The 15,717-nt window shown below is 43.2% G+C and overlaps 1 protein-coding gene across 3 annotated transcripts; it reads right to left on the bottom strand.

The window, feature by feature from the left end:
* Positions 1-230: 230 nt before the first annotated feature.
* Positions 231-15,500, bottom strand: RECQL (RecQ like helicase; the record flags this gene model as incomplete). Of its 3 annotated transcripts, none has more annotated exons than XM_083700321.1 (15): positions 231-877; positions 2,547-2,676; positions 3,096-3,312; positions 5,034-5,125; positions 6,220-6,358; positions 6,462-6,579; positions 6,665-6,813; positions 6,982-7,063; positions 8,176-8,342; positions 8,804-9,002; positions 10,674-10,780; positions 11,648-11,827; positions 12,652-12,846; positions 13,227-13,312; positions 15,388-15,500. In XM_083700321.1, the coding sequence occupies 14 exons, from the start codon at positions 13,243-13,245 to the stop codon at positions 695-697; spliced, it is 1,977 nt and encodes a 658-aa protein (XP_083556447.1). In that variant the 3' UTR covers positions 231-694. The 3 variants fall into 3 exon arrangements, with proteins under 3 accessions (XP_083556447.1, XP_083556448.1, XP_083556446.1); XM_083700322.1 differs by having other exon boundaries at positions 15,384-15,433; XM_083700320.1 differs by lacking the exons at positions 13,227-13,312; positions 15,388-15,500 and having other exon boundaries at positions 12,652-12,871.
* Between the last annotated feature and the right edge of the window lie 217 nt (positions 15,501-15,717).

Below are 15,717 nucleotides of genomic sequence, written 5' to 3'. Positions count from 1 at the left end.
ATTAATTTCGTCTTGCGAGGCACCACTGTACAAACACCATATGACTCAGTGGTGTCCAAACATTTTTCAAAGAGGGCCAGATTTTATCCCAGGAAATAAACTGCCACAGGGGCCAGATTAAACTGACCAGCATGCCAGATCAGGCCCCCGAAAAGGACTATTTTGAAGTGGGCCCTCCAGCCACCAAGCTGGTCCACACATATCACAGCAGGAGAGGGAGGACTAACTTCGTGGGACAAAAAACATTTTAATGCATAGCATATATATACAACATTTTTGAGTATGCAAAATCATGCAATATCTGAGTAGTCCTTACAAATACCATGAATTGTGGTGAATGCATTATTTACATCGCGACCCAGAACAAGATATTCAAGGCAGTTTAAGAAAGTGACATAATGGATTTTAAGAACCATGTCATATTGCCTTATATTTCTGGTGGAACGCAAGAGTGCTACCCATCACCTCCCTGCCCAGCCAAGCCATCACGCTTGCATTATAATCCAAAACAAGGGCTAGGATAAGGGAGACCTAGAAAAACCAGTATAATGCCAGAAGCCTGGCGATGTGATGAGTGAGGGCCTAGCAGCCTTGGGGGCAAATCCTGCCCTTCTCCAGCCCCGTCGCTTGCTTGACATTTCTTGCAGTTCCCAATTTATTCTGAAGTTGAAAAGTAACATACAAACAAAATACTCTAGGAATCATCGATGAACAGCAAGTCATCATCATCGTCATCCTCTTCCTCTTCCATTTTAATCTTTTTTGCTTGGATGTGTTTCTCTGAATGAGGCGGTTTATGTTCACTTCCCCTTTTTTTACGTGCAACATCCGTTTTCTTTCCAGATGAGCTTCCTCGGCTGGATAATGGAGATTTGACCTGACAATCAAAACAATTTTTGTTAGCATGCATGCTCTCTGACTTCAAACTAGATGTAGAAATTTTACTTCATCCCCCATTATCTCTTCCAGTATTGCAGGAGCGCCTAATTTGGGGTGGGGTCAGCAAGGTCACCTGTCCTTGGACATTGGGGGTCTGCACATAAGTGGGTGTTGCCAAGTTTATGTGGGAATGTTCAGGGATGCCGGAGAGGATATATTGTTTGATTATAGCCTTTCCAACCTGTGTAAACAAGTTCACAATTTAGCAGAGTAACATTCCCCTTTTTAAACTCACAACAGATACGTTTGCTCAGGCTCACTAAAGCCTCTATAGTAACTGTTCTGGTATTTTCCCCTTATTCCCTCATAAAAGATAAGACACGACACAGTCTTCTATAAAAATATAAAAAGAGTTTACTGACATTCTGTTCACAATCGGATCCCAGAAGGCAGACTTATCTTAGAAAATGACATACACCTGGAAACTTTCTCATAAGGAGACAGTCTCTTTGTCCTCTCTTGGCTGGAAGCCAAGAGAGTATCTTTGGCTAAGCAGATCTTGCTTCTTCGACAAAAGTAGTCATAGAGAGAGAGATGGCCAGTCCTATGCTTTTGTTACCCGCACAGGTGAAGCCACGCCCACTTCTAGTCACATGCAGAGGAAGTCTGTTCCAGCCCAGAAGGAAACAGGAAGTTTATCTGCTGGCTGGACAAACATTCCTCCCCATGTGTAAACATGTTCACTCTAGGAATGTTGTACTTGTCTGCTCTTGTGTTTCACATCCCACAGTTTACACACTTGCCCACACAGGATGTACGCAGCAGCAGCAGTCACAGGTTATTGCCCCTCCCCACTCATCAATGTTCACTTGAACAACTGAGGAAGGGGCAAGTGGGGAGTACATCAGGCTCCTTGGTTGTCAGCTCTCCTGGGGCCTATCCAGGGTACTGAGAGCCCTGCTATTAATGTCCCTTGCCTTCAGGCATCCTAGCACTGATGAAGCTCTATCAGTCTGTTTTCTACCTATCCTCTCCTAATGCTGCTCCTATTTCTCCTGATGGCTCCGCTTTGGTAGAACAGGGCTCTGCGAGCAGTGCCACATTGGAGCGTGGACACCACATAGTTTCACAGCAACTATACTGCTCATTCATGTAGTGCACTCACAGTTATCTGCACAGAGCACACACGCAATCACACACAAGTAAACCCAACCCAAGGGTGAGTGGAAAGAGTACAGTGATCTAGGTGGGTATAAAAAACAACAACAAAACAGACCATGTAAAGTCCATAATGTCACCGCTGAAAGAAAAATTTCAGCCATAGCAACAAACCCTATCTTTTGTTATCGTGGAACATTCAACTCCCCCTTGCATGGAGGGGGGTCAGCGTTAACAAAAACACTGTGCTGCCTGCTCAGAATTATTTTGGAAAGAAAGCTTTTAAAGCTCTAATTTGTCTTTATGTGATTTGTGTCACTTGCTAACACACACAAAACAAGTTCCCATGAAAATTAGAAAAGGGAACAAAGCTACTGTTATTAGATGCCTAACACAGTATTAAACCTAGAAAATTAACAGGAATAATAATAATAATAACAATAATAATAACAATAACAATAACAATAATAATAATAATAATAATAATAATAATAATAATAATAATATACCTTAGCAATATTGCTTTTGCTCATTACCACTGGCATCGTGATAACATGAGTCTTGTTTCTCAGAAGATCAGCTCTGGGTCCTATCTTCACGTAGGATATTGTAGCAAATGCTGTGAAGCTGAAGTCTTCCCTGGAAGAAATTAAGCCTTTGCGTATGAAAAGGGGAGAGGTAGAGCAGTTTAAAAAGGGTGGGGAATACTTGACTGAAACAGAGCAAAAAAGAAGCTCATGTTTTATGGATCTTTGGCTTTGGAAATGGGGTGGGGGAAGCATCCACTGTATTCTGGGGTCTATTGCTAAGCCTAGCACCCCATAAAATCTTTTCCTTTGAATTTGCACAGTTAACACTGAGCTAACAGAACAGAGATGTTGCTGGAACTACAAATCCTGCCATTCCTAGCAATTGGCTATGTTGGTTAGGACCGGTGGGTGTTGGAGCCCAACGAAATCTATAGGGCCACAGGTTGGCTGTAATATAATTCCGGGGGTGGGGAGGGTGTTATACAAGGCATGGAGGTATGTAAATAGGCTTCTTGTTTCAATACTTACTTCAGGTACTGCTGCAGTATCAAATGGGCAACAATTCTCTCCAGTGTATCACGGGGAAGCTTGGGAGAGACAACATCTACTCCCAGTTTTGACAAACCCTTCCCTAACCAGGCATCAATCAGCTTCAGAGGAGTGAATTTCTCTCTCATTTGGTCCACTTGCTTTAAAATATTGACAAGATCCCGGCAGTGCCCTGTCACATCCATCTTCTCAAATGCTAAGCGTCACGAGGTGGGAGATGGGGGGAGAGATGGAAAAAAACACAAAAACACAAATTGTTAGCTGCAGGAATTGGAGGGACCAAAACAGGCATCAAATTCAACCTATCCCAGGCAGGCTTCCACATATGAAAAACCTCTAGCTTTGAACCTCTCAACCCATAGCTGGAGGATGCAAGTACCTACTGCCATTAGCAAAGCTTTTCAGTGAATGGTGAAGCCAAGCTAAAGGAAACAAAAAACGTGGACATTACAGTGGTACATTGGTTCTCGAACTTACCGTATTTTTTGCTCTATAACACGCCCCAGGCAACAGTGGGTGCGTGATTTTTCTGGTGCAGGCTGTAGCCATGGACATGCTATGTGATCTGATGGTGAATTTGGGGTGACCCACTGCAAAGATCCTGAGGATCCATGCTTTTTAACCACGTTTTTGCACAATTGCAGCCCCAGGCAACAGTGGGTGCGTGGTTTTTTTTGTGCAGGCTGTAGCCATGGGCATGCTATGTGATCTGATGGTGAATTTGGGCTGACCCAATGCAAAGATCCTGAGGATCCATGCTTTGTAACCACATTTTAAGTGGGGAGCGAAGGAAAAACAAAGAAGGGACATGAGAGGGGTGTGCAGAGAAGCAGCTGGCTAAGAATGCAGGAGAGGGATTTAACGGGAGGGAGGAAAGAAAGGCAAAAGTTTTCCCCCACCCAAGCCATCTCTCTCTCTCTCTCTCTCTCTCTCTCTCTCTCTCTCCCTCCCTCCCTCCCTCCCTCCCCCCCTCTCTCTCCCTCCCCCTCTCTCCCTCTCCCCCAGCAGCACCGGAGCACAGAGACCACACGCTGCTTTCCCCTCTGCTTGCCTGGAGGGGAGGGGCTTTCCCTGCTCTTTGTTCCGTTTCAGCAAACACAGCAACGAAACAGAGGAGGGTGGGCAGTAAGACCCTGAGGCAGAATGCAGGAAAGCAGCCGCTTCCTCTTTTCAGGTTTCCCTTCTCCGTGAAGCGCGATTTAATTTTTGCCTGATTTTTCGGCTCCAGGGACCACACATTCGCTCAATAACAAGCACAGACATTTCCCCTTCCTTTTTAGGAGAAAAAAACTGCGTGTTATAGAGGGAAAAATATGGTAATCCATTCCGGGAGTCCATTTGACTACCGCCCGAAACTGTTCGAAAACCAAGGCACAGCTTCCGATTGGCTGCAGGATCTTCCTGCAGTCAAGCGAAAGCAGCGTTGGACGTTTGGCTTCCGAAAAACGTTCGCAAACCGGAACACTTACTTCCAGGTTTGCAGCATTCGGGAGCCAAAACTTGCAAGTACCAAGGCGTTCAAGAACCAAGGTACGACTGCAGAAAGAATGTGGCTCTCTTCAGCATGGTACACTTGCCTTCCTTGGGCCAACCAACATTGGCATGCATGTTAAAGGTAAGTTGTAACTGAACTGTAATAACAGAGCTGTACAAGTTGTTCCTTGGTGTGAGCACCAAGTCCCACCCATGTGGGTGTGGCCTGACGCAAGCCAATGCGGCTGAAGAAAAGGGCACTTGCTGTTCTGCAGCAACAGCCAGTCATGGGTAGCTTATGCTCAAGAAAGCGATTGCCTTCCTCAGCGCAGCTGGCGCAGGAGAACACAAATCCTTGCAATGGCACTTGGGAGTGAGCTGCACTAAGAGGGAGCTAGTCTGGTTTATTTCAAACCTTCCAGGTTTGAAATCTTTTTCACTTACACTCTTCTCGGCAGCAGTTATCACACATTTTGTTGCAGTTGGCAGAGTCCCAGGCCTCGTCAAAGTGATGTGCTATGAGAACTCGGCGACATCTGCAAGTACAAATACCTGGGGTTAGGATGCAACCCAATGCATGTGGCTCCTATGGAAAGGCTATAAGACAATCGGCAGAGTAAACATTGCAAGTAAGACATGTGCTGTATTCAATAACAATGGATGGAAGAATGTGGGATAAACAAGTCTCACTGAAATTAAAGTCTATTAATTTGAATAGAAGCTTAATTTCTCTGGTACTCACTGCCTTTCAGCAATTTAAATTCACTACAGACATTAAGTGTGCACTTGAAATATATAGATTTCTAAGGCGGAGAGGGACTACTTGACACATGAGAAGGAGATTCCAATTTTCTGTGCACAGCCCTTAATATAGGATTACAGAGAGAAACAACAGTGCAAACGGACACATAGATACAACCCATGCAAGCCTGTAGTCATTTCTTTTAAATGTCTGAAATATTTCTGCAGCTACTAAAATATGAAAAGTGAGCATGATGGATATTTTCTGAATTGAAGAAACCTGTCACCCTGGAAAAATTAGGTTTCCTTGCTATTGAGTTTGGATTTTCTCAAAATGCTGGCAGTTCTGATGCAAATGTAGCAGTGGCACTCTGAATACCATGTTTTTGCTAATAATGAGCCAGTCTCAGCAGCAGGTATCTATAGGTCTGGGCTTGACCTTGTTGACCTGGGAAAACATGGTGCTTGGAATTTAACTTTTGGGTTTTTAAAAACAAAAACAAAACGGAGATGAGATTAAATTTATATCCTGCTCTTCCTACCCAGGGCAGCATAGTCTAGTAGCACAAAACATTCAATAGCAAAAGTTATTTCTGCAACCACTTAGACTCTGTTGGACCACTGAGAAATAAAAATATATATAAAATATATCAATTTACTGGCAGACAGCAAAAGAGCATGGGATGCCTCGCAGGGCAAAAGGAGACCCCAAGACCAACTGCACAACCCTGCTTTCCTTAAAAAAAATTCACAGAAAATAATATATTTAGAGGCTTGGTATTTTCGGATACTAACTTCAACATCCTGGCCAACACTGCATTTTACAGTAAACTCAAGAGAAAAAAGTAGCTTAAAACAAAAAAGGACAACCTCAGACAAAACCACTTGCCTGCTCATGTTGTGGCAATATGAAACCATGTCGTACAATTTTTGTTGCCCTACGTTTTCCATCACCACCATTGTGCTGATTCTGAATATGTCCCCAAAACCGTAATATAAGATGCAGTCGGCTTTCTGGTCATCCCGACCTAGAAGGAAATATTAAGAAGCAGATTTTGCTTTCCCCCCCGTCAGAAGCATAGGTACATGAGTACATACATCTAACTGGAATCTCATCTCCGTTTAGCATACCTGCACGCCCGCTCTCTTGGTAATAGTTCTCCATGGATTTGCTCATGGAATGGTGTATTACAAACCTCACGTCTGGCTTGTCGATCCCCATGCCAAAGGCAACGGTGGCCACTACCACCTGAAAGACAAAGGCAATGAGGAGCATCAGGACATGAGGGATGCAAGCTGAATGGAGGAAGTGATGGAGTTCTCACACAGCTCACCTGAATGTCGTTGGCAGACCATCGCTTGTGAACTCTGCTCTTATCTTTGGGTTCCATGTTGGCATGGTAGGCACCTGCCTTAATCCCCAGCTTCTGTAAATTCATAGTAACCTGTTCAGCATCCTTCTGGGAAAAGCAGTAGATAATTCCTGTATCAAAATAATTTTATACCGATGAAATCAACAAATGGGCTCCAAGCTATGCAGTACTTAAGCAGGGCTTGGGAAGACTTGGGAGCGCTACCTTACAAGGGGTGGTCTCCTACAGATGCTACCGTGCTTTAAGAAGTCAGCACTCATTTTCATTACAAAGTTCACCTGAAAGGCCTTTGTATCTTCCGTTGATGAGTTTAACTATGTCCTCAATGAAATTCTGAGCAGCTGATGGCTTTTGTCGAACCTAAAATGCATAAGTTAAGAAACGAGCATTCAATAGCACACATATACAAATTAAATTTTTCATCTCTTCAGAAAACTGCTGAGTGATTTTAGCCTTGTGTACATTCGGCGGTTCGAATCCCCGCGATGGGGTGAGGTCCCGTTGCTCGGTCCCAGCTTCTGCCAACCTAGCAGTTTGAAAGCACATCAAAGTACAAGTAGATAAATAGGTACCGCTCCAGCGGGAAGGTAAAGAGCACTTCCGTGCGCTGCTCTGGTTTGCCAGAAGTGGCTTAGTCATGCTGGCCACATGACGCGGAAGCTGTACGCCAGCTCCCTCGGCCAATAAAGCAAGATGAGCACCGCAACCGCAGAGTCTGTCATGACTGGACCTAATGGTCAGGGGTCCCTTTACCTTTTGGAATAGAAACACTCCCTGCTATGACTGATTGAGGCCACCTTAACTCCAGTGTTCTGCAAACATTAAATACCATCTCCCAACAGCCATTGTCAGCATGCCCAATGTCCTGGGATGATGGGAGCAACATCCAGGCAGCCACATCTCCCCACCAATGCTATACAGTGCCTCACACCCCAAACCCCTTGTTTTCTTTTTTAAAGAAGGTCTCAACTAGGAAGTCCAAGTTCTTAGCTCATCTGCTCCTGGAAGCAAAGAAATGATCTGCCTATTTCTATATTATATTCAGACTATGCGGGGATGGACTGAGTTATTTTGCTAGAATCACCCAGATCCATATTTATATACACTTCTGAAAAGCAACACATCATTCCAGACTCTGCCTTTTGATTCCCAACATTACAGTAGTATTTAAGAAATAGAATTGGTAAGTTTTGTAGAAAAGCATGCATGTGCCCAACATGACTTACAACAAAAGTAAACAACTGCAACAATGAAAGTTTATAAATGAGTTGGTCTAGTGCGTTAGGTGTGAAACTGTCCAGAATTCATGACTCCCTCCAGTACAGAATGATGGAGTTAAACTAAAACTCTCTATGAATGTGATGAAACCAGCTTAAATCCTACACATTCATGACTTGTTTGTTAGAGAGCTTCTCAAATATTTCTAGAAAAGGCTATATTCCCAAAGGCAAGAACAGACTCAACAGGAATACCTCATAATATAGGTTGGGCCGATTAAATGATGCCGTGAAAGTGATGCACTTCTGAACGCAAAGAATTTTCTGAGCATCATGCAGAACGTGGCTTGTTGCAGTCGCTGTCAACCCAATCAATGGAGCATTAGGAAATTGTCGCTTTAAGATACCAAGCAGCTTGTAATCTGAACAGAAGTGGAAGACAAAAAAGCAGGAATATTTTAAAGATATATAAATAAAACCCCAATATTTGCTGCCACTATATTCAGTCTAGCTCTGCTTAAGCTACTTCTAAGTGACAAAATTATTTTGCAGTTATGAACTAGGCAAATCTCAACACTGCAGAAATCGATCACCTTTTTAAAAAACAACAACACTTTTTTTAAAAAAAACTTTTAAAAACAGTATTGGCAGATGTGTTTCTCTGAAAAGCAGTTTCCCCACCACCATCAATATTTCCATGTGGCAGGATACTGCAGCAGAGTGATAGATGTGGTCCAGGGATGGAGAAAGAACATTGGCCATAGGAAACTGATAAATGCAACTTAAAAAATGAAGTGAGAAGAGCAATGAGGCTTAATAGTTTCTAGTGGAGGAGAGTCAAAGCTCTTCCTGGTAACATGAGATTCCTTCTAGACAGACATACCAGGCCTGAAGTCGTGTCCCCACTGGCTGCAGCAGTGAACCTCATCCACTGCAATGCGCGTAAGCCTTCCTGCTTGGTAAGCTTTTTCCAGCTTTGACATAAACATCTTGCTTTTCGCAATCTTCTCTGGGGTCACGTAAATGAGTTTCAGTTGTGAACTGCGAGACAGCATTTCAGCATGAACCCACTTCACGTGTTCCTATTTGGGAAGAAAAGAAGTGTGCTTGCTACAGATACCAGGGGCATCAAAATGGCAACGCAGACTAATAACCAAGAACCACTTCTCTAATCTCCCAGGCCTTTGCCGAATTATAAAAATCTGTGGCCATTTAAATTACAGGGTATTGTTTTTGTTTGTTACTATATTACATATTTTTGTATTTTTATGTTGTAAACTGCCGTTAGCCTCGTATGAAAGGCGGTATAGAAATCATTATTATTTCATCACAAAACTTTAGGGGCAGCTAACAACTCTGCTTTTTATGGGTCAAATCAGCCTGAGTCGGAAGGAGGAGGGCTGCTTTATGGAATTGTGCCAGGAGAAGCAAGAACAAGATGGCAACATATGCCAGTATTAAAGAAGCTGAGTGACAGCCATGACAAATCCTCGTTCCATTTAAACAAGACCTTAAGAAAAGTGAAAACAGCAGTTTCCTTTCTTAAGTGCCCCTTGCAAAGTGGTAAGATAATTTCTCTTGGCAACTCAAAGACTTGTATCAGCCCTGCACTTTGTTTGCACCAAGGAAGAACAGACAATGTGAATTGTACAGAGATATGCTGCTTATTTGGTTTTAAAGCTTACTGGTGTATTTTATGGTGTGTTTTTATTGTTGCAACCCACCCAGAGATCACTTGGCAACGAAGGGTGGGATACAAATTCTACAAGTATGTAAATCTAGAATCCCATCTCAGCAGACAATCTCTGCTAAGGGCAGGAAAACCTTTCATAAACACTCAGAGCAAATAACCTAGCTTTAAGGAAAGTTCACTGCCTTACAGTCATCAAGGAAGCTCCTGACTTGTTCATATTATGAAGGTGAAAACTGTATGTTCCCAAGCTAGGTTCAAGTTCACCAGCTGAGGAACGTGTGGAATGCATGTCTATGCATTTTCAGAAAATGTAATGCAAACAACTTCCAGTTCTGCCCTATCAAAACCCACAAAATTGGGTATACATGCATCATGCGTCTATCTAAGCACCAGTCGTTTGTCAAACTGAGGTTCAAAAACCACCTGTGGCCATGGTGCACCAAATGATGAATATAGGGTTTTTATATTTTAAAAAGATTTTTGAACCATGCAACTTAATCAAATACTCCTAGACTCAAGTTCAATTCTGTCCCCATTGGCTTTCATTCCTGGGCTGACCTGCTCTAATTAGAATGATGCCTTAAAGGAGGTTGATCTAAGATTCAGACACAGACTAGCTATAGCCAATCCAGACTGTAAAGCTTTAGTGCAGACAGGCAGAATGCCCTTCTCTTCTCAATGAGTTCCTTTCACATGGCTCCATATACCTGGGATACTGGGGGCAGCAAGTCGCCTTCTAAGTCAAAAATTAACAGCAAATCCCATTCTAGAAATTAAGCACGGAATCCAACCCCACCGAGACTGTGTACAAAAGAACAGGTGAACTGAACCCCTTCAAAATCAACATTTTAGAGAAGGTTTTCATGAACATTCTTTTTCGGAGAATTTTTGCCCTTTCACGTGCAACTTGAACAAGTCATACGAATAAGCAGAAGGGTCATCAGTGACTTGTGGCCGCAGCTTTTAATATATGAGGTAAGCATGTCAGCATTTCTCTCGGATGCCAAAGACCGATGCCCATGTTTGGCAGCCAGCCACCTTGCTGGGCAGCCAGCCATACCTTACTGCTTGAGGCGTTTAGTAAAGTTGCAGAAACCTCCAGCTGCTCCAACATCATTAGCTGGTCTTCCATTAGTGAGATCAGAGGGCAAATCACAAGTGTGAAGCCTGAAATGAAAAATAACCCGTCTCAAGTCACCGGAAAAGTTCTGTTTCAGCACATGTCAGATAGCAGGATTCTCCACACACACATATGGCAGATATGTCTAGCTTCAGTCATGTTGAGGCCACGATTAGTGCTAAACACGATCTGTTATCGGTTACAAATATACAGTAAAACCACAATTTAGCTTGAAAAGCTAAGCTCTCAGCCTCAAAGGACGTCATTTGCGGGACTAGTCACCTTGGCAAGCAGATAGGACAAGAGAGGTAGGAAAACTGCCTTAACCATGGTTTGCTCTTGCAAATTCACCCCTCTCTTATAGCCCCGTATAACTAACAAGTTATGGCCCAAGTTGAGCAACTTTAACGGCCTAGGACCCTCATACCTACGGGACCGCCTCTCCTGGTATGTCCCACGGAGGACCTTAAGGTCCATAAATAGCAACACCCTAGAGGTCCTGGGCCCTAAGGAAGTCAGATTAGCCTCAACCAGAGCCAGGGCTTTTTCAACACTGGCTCCGGCCTGGTGGAACGCTCTGCCTCATGAGACCAAGGCCCTGCATGATCTGATTTATTTCCGCAGGGCCTGTAAGACAGAGTTGTTCCACCTGGCCTTTGGCTTGGAGTCAATCTGATTCCCTTCCCCTCTTTCTTTCTTTTTACCTTTCTCCTCCTGTGATGAGGCTGCATTTTAATGTTTTAATGTTGTATTTTAATCTTGTTTTTAAGTTGTATTCATTCAACTTGTTTTTATTATTGGTTGTTAGTCGCCCTGAGCCAGGCCTTGGCTGGGGAGGGCGGGGTATAAATAAAATTTATTATTTATTATTATTTACTATTAATGTCATTTTGCTTATAAGTACAAGTACATACCGTCAGAACATACTGCTGGCAGCTGGTAACACAGACTCTTTCCCCCTCCAGTAGGCATGACAAGGAAGACATCCCTTCCGCCCATTGTAACATTGATTGTTTCCAATTGCAAAGGCCTAAATTTTCGAAGCTTAAATTTATTTTGTAATGCATCTCTGACGTTTGTAGACCATGAAAAATCTGTGAAAATGAAACAGCAGCCGCATATTTAAAAACAACACTGGAGTTCATTTGAACACAGAAAGCGTTATGGGATTCTGCACCACCACCAAGGAGTAATTGTGAACATTGTCTTCCAAGTTGACTTTAATTCCCCTAAAGTGTTGCTTGCATGAGTGTACATAGGTCTGTGGTGAACAACAAATGAGCCTATGTCTACTCAGAAGTTAGTCCCACTGAGTTCAATGTGACTTACTCCCTGGTAAGTGTGTGTAGGAATGCAGCCTGAATTCCCTGGGATCTGATTTCTGTCTTCCCCTTGCAATTCAAATGTTCATTTGGGGGTGAATGCTAAGAACCCTAAGACCAGCAGGCTAAACCTTTCTTGGGAAGTGGAGGGGAAATACAGGAGACATACATTTATGTCAGTGTAACCACCATCTTGAAGACAAATATGAAGAGACCTGCTAAAAGCCAAGAGCATGGCTGAGTGGAAGGCTTTCCATTGGCCATTTGTGGGCCAAACTAAATTATGGTAGGTAGGTGTACTAGGAAAGAATTTGCAAACTTAAGTGAAGCAATGGAAGAAGAAGTCATGCTATCTGTAGAATATTTATTCGGCAGCTGTGGCAACCTTAATGCTTTTATCTCATTTAACAGATGCACATTTAAAAAAATAAATGAAAAACATCTTTACACACAGACCCCTTCAAAATAAGCTACAAGAAACTACCTTGCTGTAAAGTCACATCTCATGCTATTTTAGCAGCAAGCAACAGTAATGATTTGAACTGTTCGACAAGTTTTCGTGACAGCCCAAGGATTTAAAAATAGTAAGTACCGACCTTCCTTGTTCCAGTCTTCTGCTGCTGATTCAATATCTTTGCTGCTCCCGCTCTCTGTGTCAGAAAACTGTTTTATTTTCTTCTTTAGCACTGTCTTTTTCTGAATGAGCTCCTGCTGATGTTCAAGAAGTTCTTGTACCTGGATCTCCAGAGCCTGCAGTTCACTGTCAACAGATGCCAATTCCTCTTCCAGCACTAAGGTAGAAAGATTGCCATGCATTCTATCATATGCTTGTTCCCTTGTGCTAGGCCACATTAACCCACCCCAGGACTCAAAAGGAGTTTAGCAGAGCCTTTTTACTCTTCCTATAAAGAACCTTTGAAGAGAATAACGCTTCATGGGGCTGAACTCCTGAGCTCTTATGAAACTTCCATGCACAGCTCTTTATCCCAAACTACCAGGTACCCCAAGCACTGCCTTCATATTCAAACAATTTGTTACACAGCCAGAACAACAAGCAAAATGGCCCATGCACACAAGTTTTATCCAGAAAATAAATGGGGGAGGAAATCAGAGGAACAACATAAGATTATTGCTAATGGAACAAATAAACTGTAGCCAAAGATCTGGTTACCTGACAGTGTTGTTGTCATCTTCAAAGTTAGAAAGGCACCTCACTTGGTGAAATATTGACCAAAGCAATTTTTTAAGAATTTCTTTCTGTAAAGGTAATTTTGAAAGCGTATTATTAATTTTATGAAAGCCTGCAGGCAAGCAGAATAGCTTCTATTGCAGAAACTGTGCTCATTAGCACCATATAAATCTCTTTGGGATGTAACAGCAGCCATGCAACAGAAAATGCAGCCTTTAAACAGAGAAAGAAACAGTTCCATCTGTACTAGAACAAGCCAAGCTAAGATCCCACTCCAATATGGAACCACACTCAATATGTCATTATTGTCCACCTCCCATTTCTATGGACTATAGTCACATTTTTTTCCCTTATGTAGGCATAGGATAGGCTCATGTTCAAATTGCCACTCACCCACTGAGTCTGCAATGCCATGTATGCTTATCTTGGAGTTCAGCCCCATTAAACTCAGAGTATCAACATGCATCGGACTGTATTGCTCATGATCTAGGGCCAGTCACTCATAATTTAATTTATTACGAGCAAAATTTATACTGCCCTGAGCTCAGGGACAAAATGCCTTCAAGGTGCCTTTTGCAGAGTTTTGCTTTCAACTATTTTTGCAGAGTTTTGCTTTCAACTATTTATACTTGGATTTGCTTAGCCTTTTGCAGAGTTTTGCTTTCAACTATTTATACTTGGATTTGCTTAGCCCACAGATATAAAATTGTCTTTTCTTTATGGAATATATTTTAGCCACTAGAGGGCACCACACATATCCACATAGAGACCCGTAGTTAAGCAAGGATTTTTTTAAAACAAAAAAAATTCCTTCCAGTAGCACCTTAAAGACCAACTAAGTCAGTTCTTGGTATGAGCTTTCGTGTGCATGCACACTTCTTCAGATACGGATTTTTTTAAACAGACATGTTTTATGTACCACTCGTCCTCTTGCACAAAAGAACAAGAGTGTTTTGCTACATCTTAGAGACTAATAAATTTGTTATTTAGTACATTTTTCATGTTACATTGCTATTTATTTTACTACATCTTTGACTGCATAATAAAACTTCCTGTTGTACTATTTATTTTATAAAGTATTTATTATTTATATAGAGAAACTTATTTATATAGAGAAATGAATTTGTTACTCCTCAATGTGTTTTGATTTCAAGCTGCCTGGGCAAAAAAGCAGAGTTTGCAGAGGCAGGGATGTCACAGGACTGACAGGTGACATCAGGCAACTGTCAAGGGGGCTGCCACACCCACCGAGCAGGAACATGCTAGGGATAATGGGAGTTGGAGTGCAAAAACATCAGAGGAGGCACAGGATCCCCATCCCTGCTATATGTGAAATACTTTCCTAATAAGAACTCGCCACTCATGAAACCAAAAGTCTTTCCAGCACCAGGTTTTCCAACATATCCCCACAGGCAGTTTTGAATCAATTGTCCTGCTGGATCAGCCTTCACTAACCTGGTGCCCTCCGAATTCCTGGACTGGGCTGAGTTTCTTTCCACTTTTTTCCCTCTACCCCTCTTTACAATGGGAGGGAACACTTTAGGCCTAGCTAACATCTCCTAAAGCGGCTTGTGTATCACCAATACACAGAAGCAACCCATGTCCACAGGCTTAACAATAGGAGAGACACGATAATTTAGTATTGTGATCATAATAATAATTTATTTATACCCTGCCCATCTGGCCGGGTTTCCCCAGCCACTCTGGGCGGCTCCCAATCGAGTGTTAAAAACAATACAGCATTAAATTGGTATTGTTATAATGAGGCTATTATTGTAATGTAATTGAAAACTAATAAAAATTACTATTTTTTTTAAAAAAAAAACAATAGAAGAGGCAGACCGATAGCTCAGTTAGTAGAGCGTGAGACTCTTAATTTCAGGGTCGTGAGTTCAAGTCCCACATTGGGCAAAAAATATATATTCCTGGACTAGATGGCCCTCGTGGTCCCTTCCAACCCTGCAATTCCATGGAAAGCGAAACGGGATGGAAAGGGAAGAGAAACAAAACACCAGGCTAGAAATATAGGAAGCTGCTTTACAACCTTCCGCAGGCAGAGCAGGCGCTCCGCCCTTCCTTCAGACCACTCCACCCACAAGGACGCCGCCCTTCCCAGCGACCCCCTCCGCCCGCACCTACCTACCTAGGAGCCAGCATCCCGCACTCCTCCCTCTCTCCTTCTCCTCAAGACACTGAGTGCTCTCCTTTCCGGAAACTTCAGCCGGCTTCCCCCCCTTCGCCCCGCCCACTCGCTCCCTTCTCGAACTCCCACTTCCGGCGGAGCCAACCCAATCGCCGGCGAGCCGCGCTCTCTCCGGATTGGCCCGAGGCGGGCCCGCTCCGCCCTTAGCCGCTGCCACGCGCGCGCTCTCAGTACTCCTCCGTCGTCATCCTCATCTCGGTGGCTTTGAGGTGGCGGGGGGCGGGGAGATAGGAATAAGCCGGGCGTTGATTGGCTCAGCGTGCCCTGCCC

This window comes from Podarcis gaigeae, assembly GCF_964106915.1.
Source record: "Podarcis gaigeae genome assembly, chromosome: 10".
NCBI lineage: Eukaryota > Metazoa > Chordata > Lepidosauria > Squamata > Lacertidae > Podarcis > Podarcis gaigeae.
The sequence above is the reverse complement of the archived record's forward strand: the minus strand, read 5'-3'. Positions and strand labels throughout refer to the sequence as shown.